Below are 26,617 nucleotides of genomic sequence, written 5' to 3'. Positions count from 1 at the left end.
CTGTTAGGTTCCCTGCTAGATCGCGAGCGGTCAGCTTTCTTGCGAGATCTTGCGTAAACCCGCACATCATCCGGGTGGGATTCCAGCCAAGAGAGTGTGAGAGCCACAACGTACCTCAAGCCAGAAGTGTTGAGAATATCGCTGCTCCTTTTGTGCGGGATGAGTGATCAGGGGCTGCTCACCACATTTGGAACGCCCTTGACGCTGTAATTTCTGTCGACGAAGCATCGGGCTTGTTCCGGTTGATACTACAACTTGGCGAGTGCTTGGAGACTGCATAGATCAAAATTCTGGTAAGAGAATGAGATGCAAACATTATGTGTAGAAATCCCTGATGCAGGACTCCACTTCTTCAGGAGACAGCTTGGTATCTCGGGACTCGCCGTCAAAGATTCTAAGGATGTTCACGACCTATAGAACTTATAGTTACTTATTGGGAAGGTCAGCTTCCTTATGACGTTTGTGTCACGGCACCGACACGACCTATCAGGGTTTTGTTGATGCTAGTTGCGCAGTTTATGTATCGCACGCCTCTTGCCCAGGCTGGTTATTTCCTGGATGCCCTCAAAAAAGGTAAGATTTCCGACTGGGATGAATCCAAAGTCTGAAGGACTGACTCTTGTCGTGTACCTTCTTGTGGACAGTGGCGAAACAAAAATAGGTAAAAGTACTGCCTATGGTTGAGGTATATTGGGTCTCATTCTACATGAACTCGATGATAGGCCCTACTCCGAGTCGGGGGTACTCAAACCCATCCGAATGTTCAGTGCAAACCCGTTCCTCATGGCATTCCTCAAAATTGTTATCGCCTACGATTATGTCCTGTTAGACAATCCCCAGCTCGGATTCGACGTGCCATTCGTGGCACGTGTTTACGTTGCAGTGGAACCCAGTAATATCCTGGACTTCTTTGAATTATGTCTCAATGACCAGGCAGTTCGGAAGAAACTTCAAGGGATGTTGCAAGTTCGTTGCGTCACCGTCGCTCCATGCCATCCAAGCACGCAAGGTTTCCTTACGCCAGAGCAGCTACAGATGTGGCGTGAGGCTCGAGCACAGTATAACGCAGGAGGTTTCGCAGAAGATCCCGTAGGACTCATAGAGTTCATCGACTACAGTTGTGCAGAGGACTTGGTGAACTCAGTGACCTCTCAGTTGCTCATCCCCGCTGCTATGCTTGATAATGCAAGGGCACGCGAGCCCTTCGCAGGTCTCTCGACTGTCACAGGCACGCAGTTCAACGAACCCATGAGCGCTGCGACATGTTTACAGTAAGTTCTTCGTCTTTATCCTCGGATTTTAGCAAGCGGAGCTTCTTACATTTACATTGTATAGGTACCTCAACTTGTATATTCGGGCGGACGAGCGGAATCAGTTGTATATGCGGCTTAAGATGACAAAACAAGACATAGAAATCCTTCGCGCTGCAGGTCGTAATGAGATTCTTATCCGGTTAGAGAAGATGGAAAGAGAACATCTCTTTGGTAATATTTTCATGCAAAATGGGCGAGTGTGAGCGTGAACCTTTTCAACTTCTCGTTCTATACTAATTCGTCACGGCACTCCGGGCAACCCAGGATTCGTTATCTCTTTTACTTGTTCCTTGTCTTTCTTCTTGGCTACTCGTTCTGGGTCGCCGCTATGTAATGTTCTCCCATTCGCTGTTTATGATGTTCAGACGATCTCTTCTGTCTTCCCAACTTTTCTCGGTACATTCGCTATGTTAGTAAAACAAGAACCAAACGACGGTTTATATGTATAACGATGTGTAATCTTGGACGCGAAGTCTAGAAACCAAATCGTAAGCCAAGGCTTCCGAGAACACTGCAAGGATCGACGGTGGAAGCCTCTCGTGCCCGTAATATTGAAAGTTAGCCAGAGAATTGACAGGCTGTCGCGGCAGCGACTTAGATACCAAGGCTGGTCGACAAGTATAAGTAACATTCTGAGCATAACATGTACTTACACGGGCTGCATCTCAACAATTCCGGGCTCATCTACTGTTGCCATTCACATGCTATGTCCTTTTTATCAGCGAATGATAGGAACATCGGAAAAGAATCGCCCTGATCATTGCGACCTTCCTTGGCGACGCTTGGTGTGTCGTTGTTACTCGCCGCAAGACAGTCGGGCCGACTGGCTCCATTGCGGCTCAAGCTCTGCGGAGTATTAGAGAAAGGATCAGGCATAATCTGATGCGCAAAATGTCGCCGGGGCCTTTTTAAGGCAGGAACACAATGAGATTATCGACACACACAGCGTCATATGCATGCACTCGTAGCATATCGCGTAAGTAGTCCTTCCGATCAATTGTCTGAACGCGAATGAAATGTGCACGAGCGATAGTGGCACAATTGTTACGAGTCATGTAAGGAAAATTGTGCTGTAAAGTAGGAGTAGTGACGGGCAACAAATATCCAACTGGATACTGATCATGAACTGCTTGTTGGACTCGAGAGGCCTCAAAAAACCCGAGGAGCTTGTGTAATGTGAATGAAAGACTAGTTGTAGAAATTCCTGATCCGGGACTCCACTTCTTCAGGAGACAGCTTGATATCTACGGAGACACATCGTCAAAGGAAGAATATTCGCACAAGAATACGGAATAACTTACATTTTTGAGGATCTGATAAAGTGTAAGTTCATTGCACACGGCAAGGGCAAAGAGCTCACTCTTGCTGAACTCTTTCTCTTTCTGCTTTTGGATGAACCGTTGCAACGATGGAACAACCAGCTTTACTACTTCCTCCCCAACAGCGCTCCTCTCTTCTGAATCCTCTTCCAAGACTTTTGCCATCCGGTGTCGTTCTCCAACCTCTTCAAGCAAGTCATAAAAGCGCGTAAACCTCTCCTTCGCTGCTGCCTTCCAACCACTGCCGCTCGTCTTATCTCGTGTGTCATCGGTGAGCGCCTGCATGAGGGGTGAGAAGCTGGCATCAAAGTAACCTGCCTTGGCAGTGCGCCATGACGAGGTGAGGAAGTCTGTCGTGGGCTTAGACAACAGGGAAGGTGTGTTGGGGTTCGTGGGGCGCAAGACGAGGTGAGACACAAGATGTGAGACATTGTTGATGAGGAACACAGAACCGAAGGGAGGTCGGCGTTGTGTGCGTGACAACGTTGTGAGGCTCCCGATCAGAGTATTTATGACGTCGTCTGTAGATTGAATGAATTGTATTCGGACAACAGAATGAAAACACAACCCACAAACAAAGTGGTGAATCAGGACTGTTTCGTTCACCTCTACAGAGTTGGACTTCGTAGTTTTCCCTACTTGCTTCCCGTCACCCATTTTCCAGTTCCCATCTCCGAGCGCCGATAACGCAGACCCGACAGCATCTCGTACATCAGGTATGCGATTCAAATACTGCACGGTCTGTATTTGTTCAGTGCAGGTGGACACGAAGCAAAAGAGTGTTTCAACATACCGAAATAGTGATGTCCGCTAAGCTGACACTCAGGTCACCGCCCTTTCCGGCAGCGGCAAGCTTCAAATCAGCCAACAATTCGGGAAAGCTCCTCAGGCATACGCCACGGATTGCATTGAGTCCGTCTCGCAACTCATTCCCCTCCCGTCCACGCCTTGCTAACACAGATTCCCAGCGAATCTGAGACACAGATAGAGCAGAAAATGCAGAAAGCGCATGGAACGTGTATTTGTGCAGCGAACGCTTTATGAGGGATGTCAGAGATGACAAGGTATCCGTAAAAAGGGTTATGAGAGGAGTCAGAAGGGTATCGTAAGTTGATGCAATGAGGGTGTTGCTAGACAGCGGGGCGAGTTCGGTAAGGAGGATGAATTCGGTCTGTGTATCCACGCTCTATTGAGAATTTTCAATATAAGGATGATAACTAGAGAAAGCACCTCGGTGACTTTGAGCAAATTGTCTATCCAGATGCTGAACTCTTTCCCAGCAGCCACGCCATCCAGAGTCTCGGCTCGATCTACAACACGTCGTGAGTGCATTTCGAGCGCTTTGCGACTCCAATTCCCGCGCATGTCCGCATACCCTCGCTGCGCATCTTTGAGCGTGTTCAAGATAGCTGAAGCAGCGGGGTGAGAGGGATGCGTTGATGGAAGGGGCAGAGTACGGAGGAAGGCGACCAGGGGTGTGAGGGAGGACATTAAGGAAGGAGGGAGCTCAGTGAGCATAAATGCGAGACCTGAAACGGGTGGAGATCCTGAAGAGCCTTCTGCGACGAGCTTGGTATACAACTGGGAAAGCTTCTTCGCACCGGTCTCGATCAGTCGCGCCTTGGAAAGACAATTAGAGGCAAGTAAACCAGCGATGAATGAATCTGAATTGCACCATATCCCTTGAATCTGCATCAGAAGACTTGAATGCAATGGCAGCATTGAGGCGTTCAAGGATATCGATGTAGGCTTCAAGTTGACCAAGTTGTGGCCTGTTTATTGTTCAGTGATGTCCCAAGCCTTGATCGAACTGTTACATACCCTCGTAAAATCAGGCCTTCTTCTACGGCAATGCCATCTTGACTACTAGCAACCTCGTCGATCTTGAGCAGAGCGCGATCAATATCTGTGCATCACTGGATGAGTTTTTGTTTATGAAGCCATCTGGACTACCAACTATGAGCCCGTTGCTTAAGCTTTTGTGTCGAGTTGTATAGTGGTAGGATAGACTTCTCGAGTTTCACGAGGCGAGTGTCAAAATTTGTCAGGATAGCTGTCAAAGTATATTGCAAAAGTGGAGTCAGTAGTTACAGTTGGACATGACTGTAAATGACGCACAAGTCATCCGCTGTGAGATCTGGTGCGTTTTGTTGAGGTTCTGCTCTAGCTGCATCATGACAGAACGGTTAACATTTCGTGAATCCGCCCGAAGGAAGAACATACGAGCTCTATCTCAGCACTATCATCGTCCATAATAGAATCGTGTCAACCACGTAGTAGCATGGGCGAAATTTCGTCAACTTCAAGCTTCAAGCCAAATATCGATTGATGTGAATGGTAACGTTACAATTATTACAGTATGCTTTACATCGTCAGTGATTATGTAATCTATTGGTCGCTTCAGCGTTTTCGACTGGCACGGTTCAAAACCTACTACTAGTAAAGAGGCCCGCCGTGTGCTGGACGCTGCGGTACTTACAGCTGTGTCTGAGGCTAAGTGGGCATACTCATACTCTGGCACAGCTGGAAGGTTACCTGGTCAAGCTCTTGGTTAATTTCTTGGTTGATCGAGAGCAGAAGATAGTGGTTAGTATGATAGGCTACTAGTAGGTGCGTGTCAGTTGACTGTTACACCCCCGCCTAGTCACGTCCAATGTGCTTCTAACTCCTCTTTATAGGTATGGAAAGTTTGTTATTTGCAACACCCAACACGCGCATCGTTGGTCCCAGTGGTGTCAGGTTGCTCAAAAGTGCAGGTTCACATGAATCGTATGATCCCAAAATTCTCAAAAACTCAAGCGTCCAGCTAAATCTCTAGGACACCTGCCTCCTGCGTTGATATAACTTCCAATCTACCCTGATATCGATTCCATTTTGAGCCTGGTGACACCGGTCAGTATCGTCCTGCTTCATTTGGAGCAACGTTTCACCAAATGTTCATAGAATCAGATCCTCAAACGAATTCCGATAACGACTGAAGCCCAGTGGAACAGTACATGGGTTTCGTAGGAATCTACTCGAGAGTAATTCAGGCACGAATTTCACAGTTGCCCTCTAGTAGAAATCATTCCAGCTAACATTTTATATCGACGGTATTACTGTAAACTTGGGGCTGTTGTTGGTCTACAACTCGTCTCAGGCGGTGGCAGCGATGCCAAATGCATGCTGCTATTCCTACCAAGATAGCTAGAGGATGTGGGGTACAAACGCAAGGTCTTCCGGACTCTGATGGTCCATAAGTTGAGGATGATATGTGGATCCTTATTGGACCCTGGCGCTGCTTTTGTCTTATACAAGTACCGGTGTGAGCATCTTGCACAGGTTTTACCATCGCGCCATGCCTCGTGCACGACTCATCTCCGCACTTCTAGGCGATCATCTTTTTGAATGAATCCTTATTTGATTTTCAGCAGCAGCTTTTCATTGGCGATTCGGAGTTTGTTGGCCATTTGATTACGTTTACCATAACCTTGTTCCATGTGAAGAAGGTATGCTAGCACAAGATAAAAATGGGGTCTCGGAAGAGGTTCTCATCAAACAGTTTCAACTATGGGCATATCCCGGATAAAACGCCATCCCAAGTATTACTTGTATGACGGTAGCGTATCAATTCATGTACGTCTTCCTGTTCCTGTTGTTTAATCGCGATGGTCCTGATAACTGGTCGCGGGCACCGTCTTTCGCGTACACAAGTACTTTTTTGAAAGAGAGTCCGAATATTTCCGAGAGGCATTCGAAACAGCTGGGCCACAGGAAGATGGTCATTCTGACCAGGCAGCGTTTCGACTCGATGATGTCACAATTAGTGAGTTCGAGCGATTTCTGTGGGTATTCTACAATCCGTAAGTCCTTTCCCAGCTCGTGTTCGTTGGAAGACTGAACGTTTGAAATCGAAGGCAATATATGTACGATGAGAAACCCATAGACCACTGGGTCACTATCCTTGACCTGGCCACACGATGGAACTTTCCAGGCGTGCGAGACCTGGCAGTCCGGCAGCTGGAAAAGCTCGACATGAATCCTGTTGAGCGAATTATAACCTATGATGAGTACAACCTCGACAAATCGCTCCTCTTGCCCGCCTACATTCTTCTGTGTAAACAACCGAGTCGCTCGGTTGAGGATGGCAATCGGCTCGGCATGCCCACCGTCCTCAAGATAAACGAGGCTCGTGAGTATGCACAGAAGTCTGCATCCGAGCAAGGTTGTCATAGCCCCACAAGCGCTGATGCTGAAGATGAAGAACTTGTCGAGATTCTGAAGGACGTATTCAGTCTGAGCTAATCACGGGCTATCCATATGTAGGATTAGGGGCTATTGTGGGACATGACAATAAAATAGAACTGTAGCTATCCGGAGCTTGCATCGCTGATGATCAACAGTCTTGCACAACATGTGGGTCATTAGAATAGCGCTCAGTTATCTTCGTTACGTTTGCAAAGGCTCAGCACGTGTTAGCACCGCCCATCCAGAAGTTAATCGAATGTCGTTGTAGGCTCTCACGCTTGCGCTTGACTCTTTGTCTCTTGCCACCATGAACATCGCTGGTCCCTCACGACCACGTCCAGTCCCTGGTCCAAGAGATAGAGACAACTATGAGGAGGATCTTACCCGTATGATTGCGCAACTGGAGCTTGATGACGTAGAGAGATTGCAGGCTTTATATGATCACAGATTGCATCGAGGAGAGGGACTCACTGATCGCGAAGTTGCTTTCGCATTGTTGATGCAGAACGCTCGAGAACTTGCAGAGTTCAATGCTGATCGCGCACTTGCCCAGCGACTTGCCGTTGAAGAGCCTGATGATCCTGCGCCTAGGTAAGGTCATATATTGCGGGACTCCCAAAGCTAACACTGATAAGCAGGCCAGCAACAGCAGCACCCAACTTGAGAAAGTACGTTTGCAAGTGTAATGTTCCCCTGAAGTGTCTGATGGGAATTTCAGCACGACAACACAAACGCAAACATGGGGCCAATGGTTTACCTCCTTTTTTTCGACGCCTGAATCAGGTGATCAGCCACTCCCACCGACAAATCCAGGTCAAGCGCCCACCACTGCGGCTAGGCCAGTTCCTCGACCAGCTCCTCGGTGAGACGTATCACTACCTATAATGACACACTGTTACTGAAACTATCATAACTAGGGCCACTGGCCACGACTGTGTGATCTGTCAGGATCCCATCTTCGGAGCAGAAGTTCGGGCACCATGCGGCCACTTCTATGATATCGGCTGCGTCACCGACCTATTTCAATCAGCAACACGCGACGAGAGTCTGTATCCTCCTCGATGTTGTCGCCAGAACATTCCACTCCCACAAGTTCAGCCTCACCTGACCCAGACAGTCCTTGCTGAGTTCACTCTCAAGGCTCAAGAATTTGGGACCATGAAGCGCGTTTATTGTGTTTCACCAACGTGCAGCCGTTTCCTTGGGCCATTATATGAAGGGTTTTTCACCAAGGTCTATAAATGCACGTCCCCTACGTGTACGACGTCGACATGTGGCAAATGTCGTGGTAAACACGAAGGGTTCACCCATCTCTGCACTCCAGATGCAGAGACAGAGCAAGTACTCACACTCAGCCGCGCCTCGGGGTGGGCGCGCTGTCCAGGCTGTGCTCAGATGATTGAGCTTAACATGGGGTGTTTCCACATGACCTGCAGATGCAAGACAGAGTTCTGCTATCAGTGCAAAGCACTTTGGAAGAGCTGCGGGTGCCCGCAGTGGGACGAGGGCAGGCTGTTTGCTGCTGCAGAACGTCGCGTGGATGCTCAGCTGCCGCCCGTGCGTCATGCACAGCCTGTTAATCCTCTTCAACAGGCACCTGCAGCGCGCCAACCAGTGCCAGCAGCTGCCGCTGCTAGGAATCTACCTATCAATATACTCAGACAGGCGCCAGCAGCGCCCAGACCTGCACCAGTTGTCAATATTCGCCCTGTAAATCCTCCTCAACAGGTTCCTGTAGCAGCGCCCAGACCTATCTTACATACGGTTCATCGTCCCCAGGCACCTGCCCCAGAACCTCCTCCTGTTTTACCCCGTCCCACGATTCGCCATCGCGAGGCACCAGCACCTCTTCCAACGCCTCTTCAAGAAACCCCTACCAGGATTCGGAGGATTCGCCGTGCTCGTGTTTCGGAATGGTTCACAGGAGTGCCACAGTCACAGCCTGCCTCAACCACTACAACGCCGGACTTGGATAGGAACACCATCAGACAGCGTATGATCAGGGAGACGATGGACCGTCTCAGAGTGGACCACGACTGTGACCACAGAAGCTGGAAATTCCGGAGTGGTGGCGGACGTTGCGAGAGCTGCGAGATGCATCTCCCACTATACCTCTTCGTCAGTGGTTTGCGTCTTTTTTCTTACGCTGACACACCTTCTGATATGGCATTTATTAGCGTTGTGCAGGGTGTCAAATGCGCGCTTGTAACAGGTGTCGCCGAAACCGTCTGTGAAAATGACCGAACCGAATTCCTGGTCCCTTACTGATAACTCGCAATTGACTACGTGTGTAAAGCATAGTTTGATCTTGGACCAGATTGCTCTCAAGCACTATAATGCATTGTATACTTGGACTCCACGTACGGCTGTCTCCCTTAGTTTGTGGTATCGGAAATCTTGTGCAATCATATTTTGGCTCGTAGCCAAATCTAATGATTAGTCTTGGGCCATGATCAAACATGTCGGGAGTGGCAAAGCATCGTGCTGGTAGTCGTGATATCGCAAAGGATAGCGCCTAACTGCTGCAGTTTGTGACTAGACAGGTTGATCTCTCTGGCCATGTCCTTATTTGAGAAAAAGGGTTCGATGCGTCGAACGCATGATGAGCCGTAACCAATACATTGCATGAGGGCTAGATCATAGCCTGAGAAAATGAGGGTGCTTGACCAAGCGGAGTAGGTTTTGACGTAATTCCTCAAGGAGCTGAACGTACACCCGGGCCAGCGCAGCAATATTTCGTTATCTACATGCAGGCGAGAAAACGGGGTAGCTATCAAGAGGAACCCAGCAGGCTGAAGGCAAGACTACTTGTAAAACGAGAGGTCGATGGTATAGATCTTCATCAATGTTCTTCTCAAATATTGTCAATTTTCCCTGAGCTCTTGAATCACGAGTCTACTGTCGCCGCAAGGAGTGTTGATTTTAAGTTAATTTTGGCGTCAGTCTCGACGATACCCGCGCCTGGGATGATACCTCGAGGAGCTGGACGCAGTGCATAGGTCCTTGCGATACCAGACCTTGATTCCGTTGTCTACATGGATGCGAGGAAAAGGTGCGAAGAGTTCGCAGACCAGAGACAGCGAACAAGGCTGGAATAACTAGATGATACATGATAACACCTAAGCTATGGGGGAAAGCGCCTCTGCTTCAACTTGAGACATTGCCCATCTAGACCTGGCGGCTGCGACATGTCTCTCATTTTTTCCTTGATGGTTCATCTACTTCCTGTAAAGAATGCACTTCGTTCTCGTCGAAAGCCTCATTTGTTGTCTGGCTCTTGTGTGCAAGCGGCTTTGGACCTCCAACACTGAATTGACGCTCCTGCCAGCTTTTGACCCATGCCCTGTCGCGTAGATGTAAGGAGAAGAACGATACAATGTGAAACCTTTCAGGGGTATGTTCTTCGACTATCATCCCCTTTATATAGTGTTGGTTATGGGCTAGAGTGGCGCCAGGATAGAACTCTTGAAACCAGCCCAGTATGACGCCGTAGGTACTGGGTCCACGGATGTGTCCGTCTCCGACGATCTCCCAGACACTTCCATTCATCGATGTAATCAACCTACGACCAGAGTCGCTGGTCTGGCGAAGGAAAGGGTAAGAATTTGTATATACATGCATTGCAAGTAGCTCACCTTATCTTTGGGCCTGTGGTCCAGCTTGCTTGTTACAGCAGCTAAACAAACTGCCCGAGACGAGAATGTGAAGTAGCCATCGTCATCCATGGTCCTCCTGGCAGTAAAGTGCCAAGTCCTAGTTCATTCGGATACTCCCCATCAACAAACTCAGACACCTCTTGGAGACCTGTTTTCGTGCGCACCAGCGCTTTGCCAGATACACTCGTCTCTGCAAAAATAGGGAACGTGCATAGCACGCTGCACGGGGGTAAGACATGCCAAGCCAACTTGTTGGCGTAGTATTTCTTTTGCAAGCGCAACAGTGGCGTCGATGCGGTCACCCTTTTTGAACTTGCTGGGGTGGAGGTTTACCCCAAAAGTCCCATGATGCTAAACACCATGTCGACGGGCCGCGATGACGTTCGCATCAAGGCACTCTGCCAGATGGCGTGGTTGCGCGCGTCAGGGTCGCGTGCTAGTTCCTCCGACATCGCCACAGAAGTCGCAAACAAGTTTGGCGAAGCGGAACCGAATACACAACTGCGAATGAGTAGTGGAGAAGACGAGCGGGAAGAGGTGAACTGGATACAACCTGCAACGCAGGCATTTAAGATGTCGGGTGCTGACATCACGGCTGATTCGTTTGCTGTGACTTCGGTTACGGTACCAGACGCATCGCCAGCTATTACCAAGCCTGTTAAGCGCGCGTTAGATCGCCATACCATTGGTGAAAGTGGTGTTTACCTGATCCGAGCTTCCACGCAAGTAATACAAAAGCGCGTTGTGGCAGCAGCAATTCCTGCAGTGTCCACCCCCGGTGGATCCAGGCAGTGTCTTCATCGACCCGCACAAGTTTCTGCACACCGCCCGGGAGAATGATGCAGGGATCGCACCTCTTGTACATCTCGCTCATCTGCCTAATCTGCCAGTGTTTGTCTTCAGAATTGGTCTGCATGATGCACAGTCGATCGAGCCAGATGTAGTGAGCTCCATGTTTAACCGCAGTCAAGCAGGCTTGACTCAGAGTATGAATGCTGATTGGATCTCCATCAAGCGCACCGGCGACGGAAAAACTCTTGTCACTATTTGCTTTGGAAGGCTCAAGAGGGTTGCCTTTCCAGACATACGATATAGCAGCGTATTGGACAGATGGGAAATCTGTGAATTCCTCGATGTGGAGCAATTGATCTTCCACAAACCGATCGCAGTGTATCAAACGGTACCTCTGAGGGGTAGCATCAGGTGTGATATCCAGTACGCTGTCCTGGTTGACCGACGCTAATGGTGTTTGGAGTATGGTCCGAGCTCGGATGGTCATTTTGAAGGATCAGGTACTACGGAAAGAGGAGTCGAGTGCTTTGATGAATGTCACTGTCACTTTCAAGTCGCTAGCGCACCTACTAGGATGCCCGATAGATAGGCCTATCCTATCGATGAAGCTCATGGGTGGACCAAATTAGGCCCTATATCGTGGACTTCCAACTCCAGCATTAAATAAGGTCCTAAAGGCAATTACCGTCTCGATAAGCGATAAGCTCAGGCTTCGGGCTTGGGAAATCTCAAGTCCGGCACAAAGCCAATTCTGGGTAGCCTCGGCTTCGGGCTGGAGGCCCGGCCCAGCGCGTAGTATAGAAGGTATAGAGGCCCATCTTTACGGCGGCCGTAATACAGTGTACAGAAGTACCAAGCACAGTAGGAAGCAAATTGACTTACCGAATATGACACGCTCTTGCAAGGACAACATTAAGACAGCTCTCGAAACCACGAAGTAGCTGATACAATAAAGATTCTCGTCAGACACGTTTGAGGAGTTGCTTATGACAATACTTACCTCTCCAGCGCTCTCTTTCCTACTCCTACTCCTTCGTTGCATTATCGGCCATCCTCTCTTGTTTCCATGCTTCTTCGTCAGGCCGTAGACCACCCGGGAAGAAAATATCTGTCAACACAACTCCTACTTTCCTTTCGACCTCCTCTGCCTCCTTCAGCGCGGCAAAGACTTTTTTGTTTTGTACTTCGCGCACTTTTTCCAAATGAAAGCCCAAGGCTCCAGGGCTGCGACGTGCGCCGGAAGCGATGGCATTTTGCATCATACCCAGCGCACCGATGAGAAGTGAGTACCAGGAGTTATTGACTACACCGGTCATGCAAAAGAGATGTATCAGCCACAAAATGGCAAGTAAGAATGTGGCCGGTACTGTTGTCCTCGAAGTCACTTCTCTTCCTGAAGCAAGATCTGCCAGTCTGAGTCCAACCCCATCACTTTTGACAACCATCACATATGCGCTGCCATTCCCCTTTGTGAGACACACGACCTCTGATTTTGCGTCCGGAATAAGACGTGCGCTCCAGAGTTCCTTTTGCCATTGAGGAAGAGCAGCCTGGACTTGGGCAAGGAGTATCCCGCCAGCAGTGATGATAATAATCATCCAATTGCCGAACAATGCTCCGGGTATAATGGCTATGGCGAGCTGCACCATGATGACAATAACCCCACTATAGTATACCCAATCATGATCAGGTATCCCGCAGTCTTTGTCTGGAGAGGTCTCATAAAAGGTGATGGTGAGGCCCGGAGGGGTCTCCCCGGGGAATTCGTAGTCACGGACAAGGCGGGAAAGAGGCCAGGATTTGACATCGCGGGCGTACCCAGTGCTAACATCAACGAGGCTGCAGGGACAGTCAGGGTCCGGTGCCAAGCGACGGGACCCAATGGCGCAAAGAATGGCAGAGAATGCGTAGGCTACCCAGCCAAATGAGAATGCGACAGGAGTGAAGAAGTATGGGCGTGAAGAACAGAGTTGAGCGATTGCGCTTTGCACAATGTCACCACCGATAACCGAGAGTATGGTAAGAACACTTGTTGGATTGCTCCATTCAGCCTTCATGAGAGCAAAATTAGTGGTAACTTGAGCTTGAGACATGGCGAACACACAGGGAGATGATGGTCAACAGTAGTAGAAGAGTCATACAGGTTATGTAAGTAGTCAGCCAGATTGGAACGAGGCTAGCAACTTCACGAGGATACCTCGTTGCCAATCCACACGCTTCAGCATTGGTTTGGCATGTGTTGGATGTGCAGGTAAGCGGCTTCCTCTCCTACATAAGTACTTATCGTCCACTTCCCAGTTCACCGACGACCGTATCATGCCGTTCCAAATTCTTTCTTCTATCTGGAGGCGCATCCTAACAGCCGCCTTAAGTGAGGATTTTCTTGCAGTGATCCGTTGTCTATGCGACTAAACACGACTGTCAGGGTTTTTTAACATCTTTCTTGGGGCTTGGCTCTCCCAAGGCACTCCAAGTCCCTCACATGATAACCATACGTAGGTCAGATATAATGCACACGACAATGGCACTGATCGGTTTTGAAGGAGTACTTCTAGTCCTGGTTGGTCTCTGACCATACCTAACGTCCCTGCAGGCATGCCTCCCCGTCCAGAATTCACCCCGTTCACAATTCCTTACCTCTGCATGTCTAAGCCATACGATGGGGAAGGGTTTTGGACATATCCGGAGCGCCACGGTTGGATCATAGGCGCGAAGGACAAGAAATGTCATGTGCTCTGTCCACCAGGTATTTGCCGTGACGGCATGAGTCTGCCAGACTTTGGCCGCACGAGGCAAGCCCAACCGCCGATATTGTCGCGTGCCGACGGAATGCCAGTCACTGCCAGTGACAAAGTTGCGTTCCTGCAAGCTTGGCTCTTCTTTGGCGTCCTCACGGAAGTCTCTGCTTTATGCGGACTCGAGCTCAATGTCGAAGCAGAATTCATCGTTGACAATGTATCTGTCTCCACTGCAAAGCTTAACGGCTTACCGGGCAGATGGTTCGCAGCTGCAGCGAAGAAGAATCGAGCAGGTGATCATGCGTTCATGGAACATATTCTATCAATCGCACGACACGTAGTTCTTATGCTTTCTGAAGAGCTCGTCGAGGACGGTACCCGAATGTTCGAGTATACATACGCCGAATGTCGTGTCCTACACTCTCTCGACATCACTGCCCGTATCGTCGCTCTACACCTGCTTTTGCACGTATACATGCCCGGATTTACAGTGACCGATGAGAATGGATGGGGCCACGACAGGATTTTGAAAAGCGTGGACTGGATTGGCCGGGAATGTGAGGGATTGGACCAGTTGTCCGATATAGCGCAGACAGAACTTGCAGAACAAGGCTGGTGCGCGAGCGAGATTGACCTGTTGGCACCTGACGACCTGGCCTTCGCATCCCTCCTCACTCGTCCGAGAATCAGGGACCATTCCAGCTGTGGGGATGTTATTTGCAATGCATATCAGACGGACGAGGCGAGTTACGTTACGAGGCATGTGCAAGACGGATGCAGCTGCAACTTCGTAGGTGTACCGACAAGTCTTTTGGTTGATGCATTGTCCCAGAACAAGGTTCCCAGACTGTGTATTACTGAGCAGTTGGAGTTACGAGTGGTTGTGGAAGACAATTACCCATACATCGCGTTCTCCCATGTTTGTACGTCTCCATTGCTGTCTAACCCTTCCTCCACTGATCTTATGTTGCCAATCAAGGGGCCGATGGGCTTGGAAACCCGCTCACAAATGCACTTCCTAGATGCCAGCTTCGCCGATTGCAGGATTATGCAAACGAACTATACCGCATACACAATCCTATATCAACCTCTGAATCGGCTGACTTGCCAGTCGCACTTTGGCTGGATACGCTCTGCATACCCGTTGAGCCAAGTGCAAGAGCATACCGTAAGAAAGCCATCCAGCTCCTAGGAAAGACTTTCAATGAGGCAGACGCCGTCTTGGTTCTCGATCGGGAACTCGAGATCGTTGAATCTGCCACAGTGTCGTTTTTGGAACTGGGGTTGCGCATACTATGCAGTGGCTGGATGAAGCGCCTATGGACGCTACAGGAGGCAACACTAGCAAGCGAGGCGCATAACGTAACCCTCCTGTACTTCCAGATGTGCGACGGTCCTTTCTTGTACCAGAAATACGATCGCAATAGGAGTGCGCTACGACGTGTCGACGAACGCGTGACCGAGATCCAGGCAGAGGAACGGTCTCTTCTTCACGACCATGGTATGATGCTAGAGCTCGGGGCGCAACTACCGTCTGTGGGCATGATGCGCAATATGCGACAAGGCTGGTCGCCATTCAGGGTCATACACTCTGCTATAGAGCATCGGTCAACTAGCAAAGCCGAAGACGTACCGGTATGCATTGCCTCCCTATTGGGCAAAGACCTATCTACTATTCTTTCCGGTGCGGACGTGGAACAACGCATGGCCAACTTCTACGTTCTCATGCGGGAGATCCCACTTGGTGTGATGTGGTGCGAGGGACCAGAGAAGCTAAGCGTTAAGCCGTTTCGTTGGGCGCCCCTGTCAATTACTGCCTGCCCGCAAACCGTTTTTCTGGGAGGAGATGTTTGTGTTTGTGACTCTGCTGGCCTGCATGTCAGGTACTCTGGCTTTGTCTTTGCGGAGAACGAAGAAGAACGACATGATTCGGAGGCAAATCTCCCTCCTGTCGTCGACATGGTATCTGCTGAGACAGGGAGTGTATTAGGGCAACTCTTTGCTCTTCCAAGACGGGCACGTCGGGAAATTTCTCTACAGCGAAATTTAGCAGCGATAGTCAGGTATGATGATCGTCCCTGGTATGCATCCCACTGCCGCGATCGTGGTTATTGAGGGCACTGTCGAAGTGGACAGGGAGATGCAATTGACTGAGTTTGTTTGCAGAATTGTTGGTTACATGTATCTTCAGTCTCCAGATCGGGCTCCAGGAACGGCAGTTCGTGTCCATGCTACAGCGGTCGATCAGATGTGGTGCATAACTTGATGTCCCGAGCTTGTGGGAGTGTGGAACATACACCTTTTGTATGCACATTTAATTGATACCAATACTTAAATTTTAGTTTCATTACATCGCCGGAGCAGAGTATAACTTCTAATGGACACATTGTACAATTGTCATGAACTTGTGTTTCTGTCAGTGAATATATCTCATCTTCTATAGAGCCTATAAACATAAATTGTGGTATCGTCCTGTTCTTCTTTGTAGACGAGTCCGTTTCTGCAACCGAATGGTAGACATTAACAACACAATGGAAGCGATAGCCCTACACGCTAATCATCCGTCACAAGGCCAAATGCTTATCTTGATTTCTCTATTCTTACTGTCGTCCGCTTGTACGACGTCATCGTCCCGCCATACAATGCCACAACTCGGAAGACCCAGCAGCTCCGGAAGCATAACGCGAGTCTGCACAGTTATGGTCAGTTAAGCGTGGAATGTGGCTACAAGAAGGTACCACGCAAGGTCAAGGGTATTTGCAAGGGCAAACACGATAAATACGCACCTCTTTGATAAGCTTGCGGACCTTGGTATACCGCGTCTTCACCTCGCTAGCATCAAATGCGATCACTTGCTCGTTCACTCCATCCACCAATGTCAAATCATCAGAGGAGGCGTGTGGTAGAGGAGATACGCGACCGCTCTCTGGTGGCGACTGAACAGCTGGTGTGGATCCAAAGGGGAGCCCGTCGTTATCGGAGACGTAGTGTTCTTCGACCTGGAGCAGTTTTTCAGTTGGTTTTACGGTGCGCTGTGGTAGTGGTGGTGGGAGGTAAGTGATAACACGTCTCGTTGTCTGAGTGTCAAGCTTCTTCTCTGTCCGTGTTACGCCCGTCCTCCGGCCCTTTGAATTTCCGACCGCAATGCCAGGAAGACGGAGACTGAACGGTCCCGATGACAATACGTAACCGGGCTTGAAATTCTTACTCTTTTTCTTCTCGGGTTTCATAACTGTGCTCCAGTTAGCGTCAGGGTCATCATCGAACGAGTATGCAGAAATTTGGCGACCACAGAGTGAAACTGACGAGGTCGCGATGTTACGTTTCGGTGTAAACTTTTTGGCACGTTGGAGCAGTGGAGACGGCGTTGGAGATTGGTATGGACGCTTCCTGGACTCGGGAGATATCAGATCGTTTTGGTTTCGCACCGGGCTTGAAACTCCTTCGATAAATTCTGCTTGAGCCTGTGGAGGGTTGAGGGAACTGTGAATGGTGGAGGCCAGCCACTGCGGCATTGACGGAGGTTCTGCTTCAACCATCGCAGGTTGTACTGTGCGGCAGGACCCCACCGACGGAACCTGAGGAACGGGCAATGCAGGCAACGCTTGAAAACGCTCTGCGGAGTGCAGAAAACGTGCATAATATACTACGAAAGCGCACCAAGGTACTCACGATTACCAGTAAGACGTATGCCATGACGAAAATGCGAGGAGGGTTGGTTACACGGAAGCAATCTCGAGGGAGTATTGATATTCCTATCGAAAGGCCTTGGGGGGGAAGATTGATAACCTCCTGGTCGAAGGTATGAAGCATTCGCTGCATACTCGCGGCTGGTAAGTGGGGATGACATAGATATGAATCGCGCGTTATATTGCGATTCTGACATCAGACTCGTGTCGGAGGTGGATATATGCGCTTCGCTTCGTTGTAAGAGAGCATCATGATTCATTTGAATGTTGCCGCGCTTTCCATCTGGGGTGCAAGATGACATTGGAACGCCCGGATGAGGTTCGACTTGCAGATCATGGAGGGGAGCGTTGGACGACAATGCAGCGGACACATCTAAAGGTCTGATTTGAGATCTCTTGGAAAGAAACGATGCATTATCGTGCTGCCGAGTAATCCCATGGTTCAGTATTACTCATTCCCCGGATGTGTGAACAAACTTGGTGTTCCCGAGAGACCTGCGACGTATTCGACTTGGGCTTTGTAACCTTGGGTGCCTTCGAAGGAGGGGGTGCACGAGGTGGCTTGCGCTCTGCCTGTACTTTGAATGCATCCACAATGCGACCTTGTGGCGCCCGTGGTTGTGATTTTTGTCGTTTGTCCTCTGAGATTGCCTGGCCGGGGTGTTCCTTATTCGGGGGACGACTAGCAGCATTAATACGTGCAATACTCCATGGGTTGGGCTTGTACTCCACAGTCTCGTGCCGCAAGGAGATATCGAGTTCTTGAATAAGTCTAGTGTTGTCGGAAGGAGTATCGACTTTGGAGCTAATTTCGGTCTCGGATTCAGAGTCGGAGTCGGATGCATAATGAGCTTGAGTGCGAAGGTTAAATGACCACGGATTCTGTTCTTTCTTTGATTCAGGTGGATTCATGTAAGCAATAATCGGAGGTGCATAAGTTATAATGTCGGAGCACTGGTAGCGGTCTGGGCGAAAGCACGAAAATCAATACAGAGTGTAGGCGGTTGTTTGGCAACACCCTCTGACCCAAACAACGTTTACTATGCCCTGAACCACTGATCCAGTCAATCTGCGCGCTCGAGCCCGTCACACAATGGTCTGCTCCCTTTTTGTTCTTTCCATTCCACTGACCAACCTGCATATAGGCAGTACAAGGGATAACAGCGACGACGAGCACAAACATCACAGGTGCTACTCACAATTCTACGCCTAGTATTATGCCGCCAGAGCTCGAGCAGACGCTCGCTCTTCTATCATCACATCGTTCTGTCCTCGGATACCTTCTGCTCTCGCGTGGAGACCATGTTAGTATCATACGTCATTCAGGCGTCGTTTTTGAAGGAGAACAGGGGAAGAAGTACGCGAGCGTCATAGGCAGGATGGTTGAGACCGTGCAGGCAGGCTTGGATGAAGTAAGTGTGTCAGAAAATGATGGAGTGCGTAGCAACTATATCATATCTTTTTTTTGCTTACATATTGTTTTAGGACCAGATTCGCTTCATGAGAATACGGACCAAACGCCATGAAATCATGATTTCGCCTGGTCGGTGGGGATCTGCATCTGATGGATATCTATACTAATTAATCATTTTCAGATGAAAGATATCTCCTCGCGGTGTTGCATGATCCCGCTTCGTGAATTTACCCTCACTTATCATATTCTCTCATATCTTTGTGTTTATCTTACGACTGTATCGGTAGGATCTCTTGGTAATGCAGGCTTTTGAAAACGATACAATCATTCTCCACTCGGTGCATTGCGGTGATGGTGGTAATACAAAGTGCTACATATTTTGGCTGACATCTCTCCTTGGACGCCGTAGTAGGTTGGCTTGGCCTCGTACCTGTAAATGTGTCATCAGTCTTTAGTCGAATAACCAAGCGAACAGCTCCTCCTAGTACTTTATCTCCTCCAAGGTAAGCTCAATTTCCCTCGATGATACTCCTGCAACCTCTGTATAGAGCTGATACCAACGATAGGGTTCTACACCTATGATGCAACCTAGACCAGCGCAATCTGGCTCATCTTGCATTTCTTCTTCTTGGAAAGCACTTCGACGCGGTTAATGATAGTGGCGGCTGCACTGATCACCTTTTTCTCCCAATTAGTTTGTTGAAACGTGTCGTCACTGTGTCGACAGGACGTGAGAGGAACCCAGAAGGTAGAGGAGTCCAGGGGATGACACCGATGACATTGCGAGCATCTCGCGTTCCCAGACGTTCTATAAAAGTGAGTTCAAGTCGAAAGCACTTGCGGTCCAACATTGATTCCTTCACAAGGATATGCTGCTACTACACAAGTAAAAATATGGATAGTCACCTACAAGTCGTTCATGACAGAGTGGCTGAGACTAGCAGCAAAAATACGTCAACATCGAATGTCCACGTACTGAACCTGTGCTACGCCGATCTGGTACTCTGGTAACGCATTATCTGCAGACCAAGACGATCCAGATATGTCTCGATACTTCAACTGGAAATTGATCAAACTTCAGTTCTATGACTTGAGCAGGATCAGAGTCATTGGAGCCCTGGGAGTCTTGTTTGTAATATGTTCTTGTTTAAATCAAATCCACAAGGCTAATCTACACCGTAACTGCGTGCCCTCCAAACCCGTCAGATAGAAGTCACTACTAACACAGACTTTTAGAACCGATATAATTATTCTCCACTCAGTGCATTGCGTTCAAATTGATGGTAGTAATACAAAATGCGACAGAAGTTGGAACATCGGGCCTTCAAGCTGGGCGCCGTAGGTTGGCTCTAATCACCTAAAGATGGCCACGGATGGCCTTCGGCTCATACCTGTAAACGTATCGTCAGTCTTGAGTCGAATAATCAAGCGAGCAGAATACGCACGGCTCCTCCAGGTGCTTTATCTCCTCCGGAGTGAGCTCAATCCCCTCTATAATATTATCATGCAATCTTTGTATAGAGCTGATACCAACGATAGGGCTCGACACCTTTGATGCAACCCAGGCCAGTGCAATCTGGCTCATCTTGCTATTTTTCTTCTTGGCAAGCTCTTCGACGCGGTTGATAATAGTTGTATCTGCACTGGTCAACTTTTTCTCCCAGGTAGTTCCCTTGAGAGAGTTGAGACGCGCCGTCTCTGTACCAACGGGACGTGCGAGGAGACCAGCAGATAGAGGAGCCCAGGGGATGACACCGATACCGTTATATTTGCAATAAGCGAGCATCTCGCGTTCCTAGACGTGATGTTAAACTGGAGAACAAACGTTGTGATTTTTGGGGACACACCTCCTCGCGATAGAGTAGCGAGTACTCATCCTGCATGCTGACAAAGGTCGTCCAACCATTGCGAGCGGCCACGTCATTCAACATGGCAAACTGCCAGCAACGCATAGAACTAGCACCAAGATAACGGACTTTACCGCTCTGCACGAGGTCGTGGAGTGCTTTCATGGTCTCCTCAGGAGTGACTGAAGGGTCGAAGCGATGGATTTGCAAGAGATCGATGTATGAGGTTTCGAGACGAGCGAGGGACGCGTCGACAGCGTTGAAAATTGCAGCGCGAGACAGGCCAGATTGGTTGACGTACTCGGGCAGTTTATCGAGACCAGGTCTGAGGAACGACTGTATGGAAGGATCATTTGCGACCAGGCCATTGCACTTGGTGGCTATTATGATCTGAGTGCGAGGAATGTTGTACTATGAAGTTCACAAATTAATAAATGTAAAATTCAGGACACCCATCAAGCACACCTTTTTGATGAACTTGGCGATGAGGCGTTCTGACTCGCCGTTTGAGTAAATGTTGGCAGTGTCGATGGTGTTGATACCAAGGTCCCAAGCAGCCTTCATTATTTCGATAGAGGGCTCCTCGTCAAGGACCCAGGGCTACAAGAGGTTGAGTGTGTGGTGAACAGAACAAGAAACAATTACGCACAGCCCATTTCGAAGAACCAAAGCTCATCGCACCAAGCTATGAAGAATGAATATTAGTGAATGGTGAGTGTTTTCGGCAAGATAACTCACAATTGGTACAGAGACTTTGAGACCAGACTTGCCAAGAGTGCGGTACTGAACTTTAGACATTGGGTTGATGAATTTATTGACAGGTGCAACCGCTGTATATAAAGGGGTTGGATGACTCAGCTTGTATGTTGCTTACGGGTGCTCGATGACATGGATATGTGGATAGCTTACCGATATCAATTGAGTAATCATGATGCGAAGAACTGGCAGAACATAAATCTGCCAGCGTGGCAGGTCGGCACAATCAAAGGCACGCGTCGTTTTGGAGTCATTCCATGGCTTAGTCAGCACGTATTAGACAGCAATGTAACTTAGCTGTGCGAACCCTTAGGCCCATGTAAGTCTTAGTCAAGACTGTCGTAGGCCAAAAGGTGCGGAGTAGCTAACGCGCTCACGCTTGATCACCGCAGTCAGTATCCATGCTAATTATAGGAACTCAGGTAAGCAACCGGCTTACAGTCCACATCTCCATTTTGTTTCTCGCATGAATATCTTCGAATCGAGCAAACTCAATGTCATCAAGCGTGAGATTGACTCAGAACCCTCGAGATCGCCACCGGAGACTGCATCGCGTTAGCTTGCTTGCCATCAGCAACATTACTGAGGTGGATATGGTAGCAAAGGCTAGCGCGGACTTTGCCAAGTGTCTCGAATGTGCCTGACAGAGTGAGGGTGCTCAGAGGCCGGCCTCTAGACTGGGTAGCCATTGTAGAGTTTGGAAGTGTCTCCATTCACGCTATCATACACTGAACTCGCGACACTGTGCAGTATATCCTCCCATGGTTCTGCATGTGCAATAGTTCTGCCACATTCAAGTTCTGCTCGTGAGGTTCTGCCATCTGCCTGACCGTTGCCTTGCCATGCTAGTGGGTCTTGGCGATATGACCTATGACATCGCGCCGTCAAACAGTTTAGAAATGAGCAAGAACGGGCTACTCGTCGTCGGGCACAGCGATCGATATACAGGCATCGTTGCCGACGGGTAATAGCATTTGATACATGACTTGATTATCAGGAACGCTCGAAGCTGGGAGCGTTCAGGCCGCCCACGCCTATGGCCCCTTGATCCCAGTATGCTGTAACCGCGAGTTGGAACTTGGCTTCTTGTTTCGAACAAGGCAGTGAATGTAAGAGCAACACGGTCGGTATCTTCACAAAGGCGCTGTCGAAAAAGGACTTCCTGGCGACTACGATATGAACTTGGACTTCACTGACAGTGGTGACGAGTGTTATGCGGTTGGCGTAGAGGAGTACTGAGTACCTGGAGCTGATGCCAACGCGAACCGATGTTGGATTATATCAGTATGTTATCTGAGATTGGAGTCTGCTTACATTGTCTAGTTTTTACAGTACGTGTACCAGTCGGATCAAGAAGCTAGCAGAATCACGGAAAGCTGGAGGACTCAGGTCAAATTTCTGATGGAAGTATTTTTAAAGACACGCACAACATCAGTCAGACGATGAATCTCTGCCAACGTTCCTTTGCAAGAACTTAGAATGCGAGAAAACGCTCGAAAGCAACGCGCCTATACTCCGGCGTCTCCATGCCTTCGCTGATTGTACCCTAAAGTGGTGACGCACTTCAGGGTACTGGCCAAACTCAACAGCAGTGCCGAGCGCCTTGATGCATGGAATAGTCATGGTATTAAGAGGGCTCTGGAGACACTAGAATGAAATTGTATCAAGTACTGCTGTTTGCATAAGTAAAAGGTGTGCTCATATTGACTGAGTCATCAAACACACATGCGGGTCAAAAAAAAAAAAGCCCGGGACTGCAGCGATAAGTCCGCGATCTCGATACAAGGCATAGACCCTAAAATCGTAAGAGTACTATTCGTCGTGGTCCTCGTCTGGAGTTGAAACGTTGAAGTCTGGGTTGGGGGCGTGGGAGAAGGTAATATATCCGGTAGCGATGAAGTGCTCAAGTAGAGGCTTGATGAAGACCCCATTAGAGAGTCAAGTAACACTGCACTCAGGTTGAGTGTTTGTTCATCGACAGTAGAACTATTAGCACGGCGAGCAAGGACTGGGAGCGCATGTCTCAGCACGAAAATGAGCGGAGGAATGCGTTGAGGACATGATAGAAACAAGTGCCTTGACGAGTTAAACGTCAATTGCTGAGCGCATTGCCACTAACGATCCCGAAAGCAAAGAATCAGGCGACTGACAACAAACAGCAACAAATCGAGGCGCTTCCAACGTTCCACGTGCACCACCGCTGTATCGCGGAGTACAAAGGGCCCTCGAGGCCTCAAAAGGCCGCATCACTGATTCAGATACCATACCCTTGATCCGCCATGTCATCGAACGATTCTGTTGCAGTAACGGCTATCTGGACAGACGACAGAAATACAATTCAAGGCAAAGTGCGAGGCCCAGACAATACCGTGGGAGTCTTACAAAATCACATGTTACCAAGGTGTACGTAGACTGCAGCCCTTCTATGAGGCAAGCCCTTGGATCAACTCGCCATGAACGCTAAGTACTTGCCAGGGGTAAGCTTCAACCCATATTTGTTTGCTGCAGGAACCGTCCCATTGATCTACTTCTCTCAAAGACGTTGAACCTTCAGATATGCTTAGCGTCTGCCGCTCGGTTGGTCCCACAGCACTATTTACCCCTAATGCTGAGACGAATCATCGTATCAAACCCCAATTGGCTCAGAATGCACCAGCAAATCAGATATCCGTGGAATCCAGTACAACGTTGCCACTGATACTGCCACAACCTCTCAGTCAAGTACATCAGCAGTCCCACCTCGCAAGTGTGTGTTGTAACCTTCGAATAATCTACAAATGCGCTGATCAGTTTTCCGCAGCCAAGAAAGCTAAGAAACGAAATGCCGCGTCGACGGTCAATACCGCATCGACGGCTGATCCCCCTCAGGTGACTATGGACAACCTGCTCAAGGAGGTGCTGGCCTCGATGCAGGAGATTGCGGAGATTCAAGGAAAGACTGAGAGTGTGCATAATGAGATCAAGAGCGTTCAGAACGACAGTGAACGCATCGAGAGTAATATTACTAGTTTTCGCAAGGATCTAGACGCGGTGAGAGTCGAACACACTCAGATTGTTGAAGCACTGAGAGAAGTAAGTCATCTGTCTTTCCGATCAATCGACCTTGACAACGATCTCCCCAGGTCACTCTGTTACTAGTCCCCTTGCATCTTCGCGTCCTACTCGACCTTGCACGCAGCAAGGTTCTGGAACACTGCAAGTCATCATATCAGTCTTGTACCCTTGTGCCATTTGGATTTGCTTACCTCGCCCTTCTTGCGCTTCCCCAGCAGCACCACTCTGTTCTCCGACAACTCTATTTGGGTCAGCAGTTGCCAGATTACATCGGCTGTCCATTCGATTTCGGGAATCGCGACTCCGGTGTTCTTCTTCCCCATCACGAAGCACGACAACGGCGAGTCACGACGACAACAAAGTGTAAAGTATTAAGTGATTATTTTTCGCAAGGTCAATATTAGGTAATGTGCAAACTACGTTTTAGGTAGGGTGTGTTTTGTGCGAAGGGGTCATAGGCGTGGGCGGTGGGCGTGGGCGAAATGTGCGCCCCGAACTTTGAGCGTCCCTATTGGATCCACTCGCCATGAAGGCGAAGTACTATCCAGGTAAGCTTCAACCCATCTTTGTTTGCTGCAGGAACCGACTCATTGACCTCCTTCTCTTAAAGACGTCGAACCTTCAGATATGCTCAGCGTCTGCCGCTCTGTTGGTCTCACAGCACTATTCACTCCTAATGCTGAGACGAATCATCGTATCAAGGCCCAATTGGCCCAGAATGCACCGGAAAATCAGGCATCCGCGGAATCCAGTACAACGTCGGCCACTGACACTGCCACAACCTCCCAGTCCAGTACATCAGCAGTCCCACCTCGCAAATGTGTGTTGTAACCTTCGAATAGTCTACAAATGCGCTGATCAGTTTTCCGCAGCCAAGAAAGCTAAGAAACGAAATGCCGCGTTGACAGCCAATACCACATCGAAGGTTGATCCCCCTCAGGCGACTATGGACAGCCAGCTTAAGGAGATGCTGGCCTTGATGCAGAAGGAGATTGCGGAGATCCGAGGAAAGAATGAGAAGATTCTGAATGAGAATGAGAGCATGCGCAGTGAGATGAAGAGCATGTGCGGTGAGATGGAGAGCATGCGCAACGAGAACGAGAGGATTCTCAATGAGAATGAGAGCATGCGCAGTGAGATGAAGAGCATGCGCGGTGAGATGGAGAGCATGCGCAACGAGAACGAGAGGATTCTCAACGACAACGAGCGCATCAACAACGACAACGAGCGCATCAACAGTGTGATCTTGACAGCGTCCGCAAGGATCTAGATGCGGCGAGAGTCAGACATCCTCAGGATGTTGAAGCACTAAGAGAAGTAAGTCATCTGTCTTTCCGATCAACCGACCCTGACAACGATCTCCCCAGGTCACTCTGTTACTAGTCGCCTTGCATCTTCGCGTCCTACTCGACCTTGCACGCAGCAAGGTTCTGGAACACCTCGGCCACGAGACCTGGGAAGGACTTCGCGCTTCCTGTAGTGTCTATCAACTCTCGAATAAAATATTTGATGATCTTAAACGGAAGGGAGTATCATACACCCCACCCTACCAGTCCATACTTTTCTTATGTTCATATAACAACATCAGGCGGGCAGGAAATACAGCTGCTCACACCGCAAAGGAGAATGATATTAGGCATGCAGTCTTAACCCAGCAGCTGGATTCTCAAGAACGAGCATGCTTGGAGAATTTGTTTACATATGCATACGACGGGACAAAACTCTAGATCATGGCATTTACTATACCACTAATGTTTGTACTATATGGCTTCTATTCAGATACACCTTGTTATGACTTCAGCCTGAGTGATT

At 49.1% G+C, this 26,617-nt stretch overlaps 12 protein-coding genes across 12 annotated transcripts; 6 read left to right on the top strand and 6 right to left on the bottom strand.

The window, feature by feature from the left end:
* The first annotated feature begins 82 nt into the window (after positions 1-82).
* On the top strand, positions 83-1,661 carry EDB93DRAFT_250205 (uncharacterized protein). Its single transcript, XM_041455853.1, has 7 exons — positions 83-293; positions 357-441; positions 516-573; positions 645-661; positions 723-1,271; positions 1,336-1,512; positions 1,578-1,661. Exons 2-7 carry the CDS (start codon positions 401-403, stop codon positions 1,645-1,647), a joined length of 912 nt encoding a protein of 303 aa, XP_041308980.1. The 5' UTR covers positions 83-293; positions 357-400; the 3' UTR covers positions 1,648-1,661.
* Positions 1,662-2,193: 532 nt separating this feature from the next.
* Positions 2,194-4,963, bottom strand: EDB93DRAFT_1136940 (Cullin repeat-like-containing domain protein). Its single transcript, XM_041449183.1, has 11 exons — positions 4,856-4,963; positions 4,751-4,799; positions 4,590-4,685; positions 4,454-4,538; positions 4,308-4,404; positions 3,863-4,252; positions 3,426-3,803; positions 3,205-3,373; positions 2,674-3,153; positions 2,615-2,626; positions 2,194-2,557 (listed from the first exon to the last, which is right to left on the bottom strand). The coding sequence occupies exons 1-11, from the start codon at positions 4,883-4,885 to the stop codon at positions 2,502-2,504; spliced, it is 1,842 nt and encodes a 613-aa protein (XP_041308979.1). The 5' UTR covers positions 4,886-4,963; the 3' UTR covers positions 2,194-2,501.
* Positions 4,964-5,948: 985 nt separating this feature from the next.
* EDB93DRAFT_250019 (uncharacterized protein) lies at positions 5,949-7,134 on the top strand. Its single transcript, XM_041455851.1, has 4 exons — positions 5,949-6,120; positions 6,174-6,247; positions 6,326-6,474; positions 6,529-7,134. The coding sequence occupies exons 2-4, from the start codon at positions 6,182-6,184 to the stop codon at positions 6,914-6,916; spliced, it is 603 nt and encodes a 200-aa protein (XP_041308978.1). The 5' UTR covers positions 5,949-6,120; positions 6,174-6,181; the 3' UTR covers positions 6,917-7,134.
* Position 7,135: 1 nt separating this feature from the next.
* Positions 7,136-9,441, top strand: EDB93DRAFT_249770 (uncharacterized protein). Its single transcript, XM_041455848.1, has 6 exons — positions 7,136-7,450; positions 7,509-7,527; positions 7,578-7,721; positions 7,777-8,569; positions 8,639-8,977; positions 9,037-9,441. The coding sequence occupies exons 1-6, from the start codon at positions 7,390-7,392 to the stop codon at positions 9,091-9,093; spliced, it is 1,413 nt and encodes a 470-aa protein (XP_041308977.1). The 5' UTR covers positions 7,136-7,389; the 3' UTR covers positions 9,094-9,441.
* A 613-nt stretch (positions 9,442-10,054) lies between these two features.
* Positions 10,055-11,794, bottom strand: EDB93DRAFT_1249064 (uncharacterized protein; the record flags this gene model as incomplete). Its single annotated transcript, XM_041452798.1, has 5 exons — positions 10,055-10,441; positions 10,495-10,591; positions 10,645-10,734; positions 10,849-11,170; positions 11,221-11,794. The coding sequence occupies 5 exons, from the start codon at positions 11,792-11,794 to the stop codon at positions 10,055-10,057; spliced, it is 1,470 nt and encodes a 489-aa protein (XP_041308976.1).
* A 273-nt stretch (positions 11,795-12,067) lies between these two features.
* Positions 12,068-13,678, bottom strand: EDB93DRAFT_250030 (uncharacterized protein). The gene is made up of 3 exons (XM_041455852.1): positions 13,274-13,678; positions 12,308-13,219; positions 12,068-12,248 (listed from the first exon to the last, which is right to left on the bottom strand). Exons 1-2 carry the CDS (start codon positions 13,398-13,400, stop codon positions 12,333-12,335), a joined length of 1,014 nt encoding a protein of 337 aa, XP_041308975.1. The 5' UTR covers positions 13,401-13,678; the 3' UTR covers positions 12,068-12,248; positions 12,308-12,332.
* Positions 13,624-16,576, top strand: EDB93DRAFT_1272984 (uncharacterized protein; the record flags this gene model as incomplete). The annotated part of the gene is made up of 4 exons (XM_041454361.1): positions 13,624-13,678; positions 13,733-13,802; positions 13,851-14,968; positions 15,025-16,576. 4 exons carry the CDS (start codon positions 13,624-13,626, stop codon positions 16,158-16,160), a joined length of 2,379 nt encoding a protein of 792 aa, XP_041308974.1. The 3' UTR covers positions 16,161-16,576.
* On the bottom strand, positions 16,481-17,866 carry EDB93DRAFT_249965 (uncharacterized protein). Its single transcript, XM_041455849.1, has 2 exons — positions 16,832-17,866; positions 16,481-16,734 (listed from the first exon to the last, which is right to left on the bottom strand). Exons 1-2 carry the CDS (start codon positions 17,582-17,584, stop codon positions 16,603-16,605), a joined length of 885 nt encoding a protein of 294 aa, XP_041308973.1. The 5' UTR covers positions 17,585-17,866; the 3' UTR covers positions 16,481-16,602.
* Positions 17,867-18,798, bottom strand: EDB93DRAFT_249168 (uncharacterized protein). Its single transcript, XM_041455847.1, has one exon. The coding sequence runs from the start codon at positions 18,644-18,646 to the stop codon at positions 18,149-18,151; it is 498 nt and encodes a 165-aa protein (XP_041308972.1). The 5' UTR covers positions 18,647-18,798; the 3' UTR covers positions 17,867-18,148.
* A 10-nt stretch (positions 18,799-18,808) lies between these two features.
* Positions 18,809-19,801, top strand: EDB93DRAFT_1136915 (uncharacterized protein). Its single transcript, XM_041449182.1, has 4 exons — positions 18,809-19,170; positions 19,220-19,277; positions 19,330-19,651; positions 19,715-19,801. Exons 1-3 carry the CDS (start codon positions 18,952-18,954, stop codon positions 19,371-19,373), a joined length of 321 nt encoding a protein of 106 aa, XP_041308971.1. The 5' UTR covers positions 18,809-18,951; the 3' UTR covers positions 19,374-19,651; positions 19,715-19,801.
* A 630-nt stretch (positions 19,802-20,431) lies between these two features.
* On the bottom strand, positions 20,432-22,031 carry EDB93DRAFT_249164 (NADP-dependent oxidoreductase domain-containing protein). The gene is made up of 7 exons (XM_041455846.1): positions 21,905-22,031; positions 21,734-21,825; positions 21,645-21,680; positions 21,461-21,595; positions 20,996-21,406; positions 20,594-20,943; positions 20,432-20,539 (listed from the first exon to the last, which is right to left on the bottom strand). Exons 2-7 carry the CDS (start codon positions 21,791-21,793, stop codon positions 20,506-20,508), a joined length of 1,026 nt encoding a protein of 341 aa, XP_041308970.1. The 5' UTR covers positions 21,794-21,825; positions 21,905-22,031; the 3' UTR covers positions 20,432-20,505.
* Positions 22,032-24,307: 2,276 nt separating this feature from the next.
* EDB93DRAFT_1272977 (uncharacterized protein) lies at positions 24,308-26,532 on the top strand (the record flags this gene model as incomplete). Its single annotated transcript, XM_041454360.1, has 9 exons — positions 24,308-24,497; positions 24,552-24,823; positions 24,874-25,173; positions 25,233-25,289; positions 25,338-25,353; positions 25,416-25,625; positions 25,678-26,045; positions 26,102-26,122; positions 26,173-26,532. The coding sequence occupies 9 exons, from the start codon at positions 24,308-24,310 to the stop codon at positions 26,530-26,532; spliced, it is 1,794 nt and encodes a 597-aa protein (XP_041308969.1).
* Between the last annotated feature and the right edge of the window lie 85 nt (positions 26,533-26,617).

This window comes from Suillus bovinus (genome assembly GCF_016758785.1).
Source record: "Suillus bovinus strain UH-Sbo-P2 chromosome Unknown EDB93scaffold_18, whole genome shotgun sequence".
Lineage (NCBI taxonomy): Eukaryota > Fungi > Basidiomycota > Agaricomycetes > Boletales > Suillaceae > Suillus > Suillus bovinus.
Note: the sequence above shows the minus strand (reverse complement) of the source record. Positions and strands in the feature narration are given on the sequence as shown.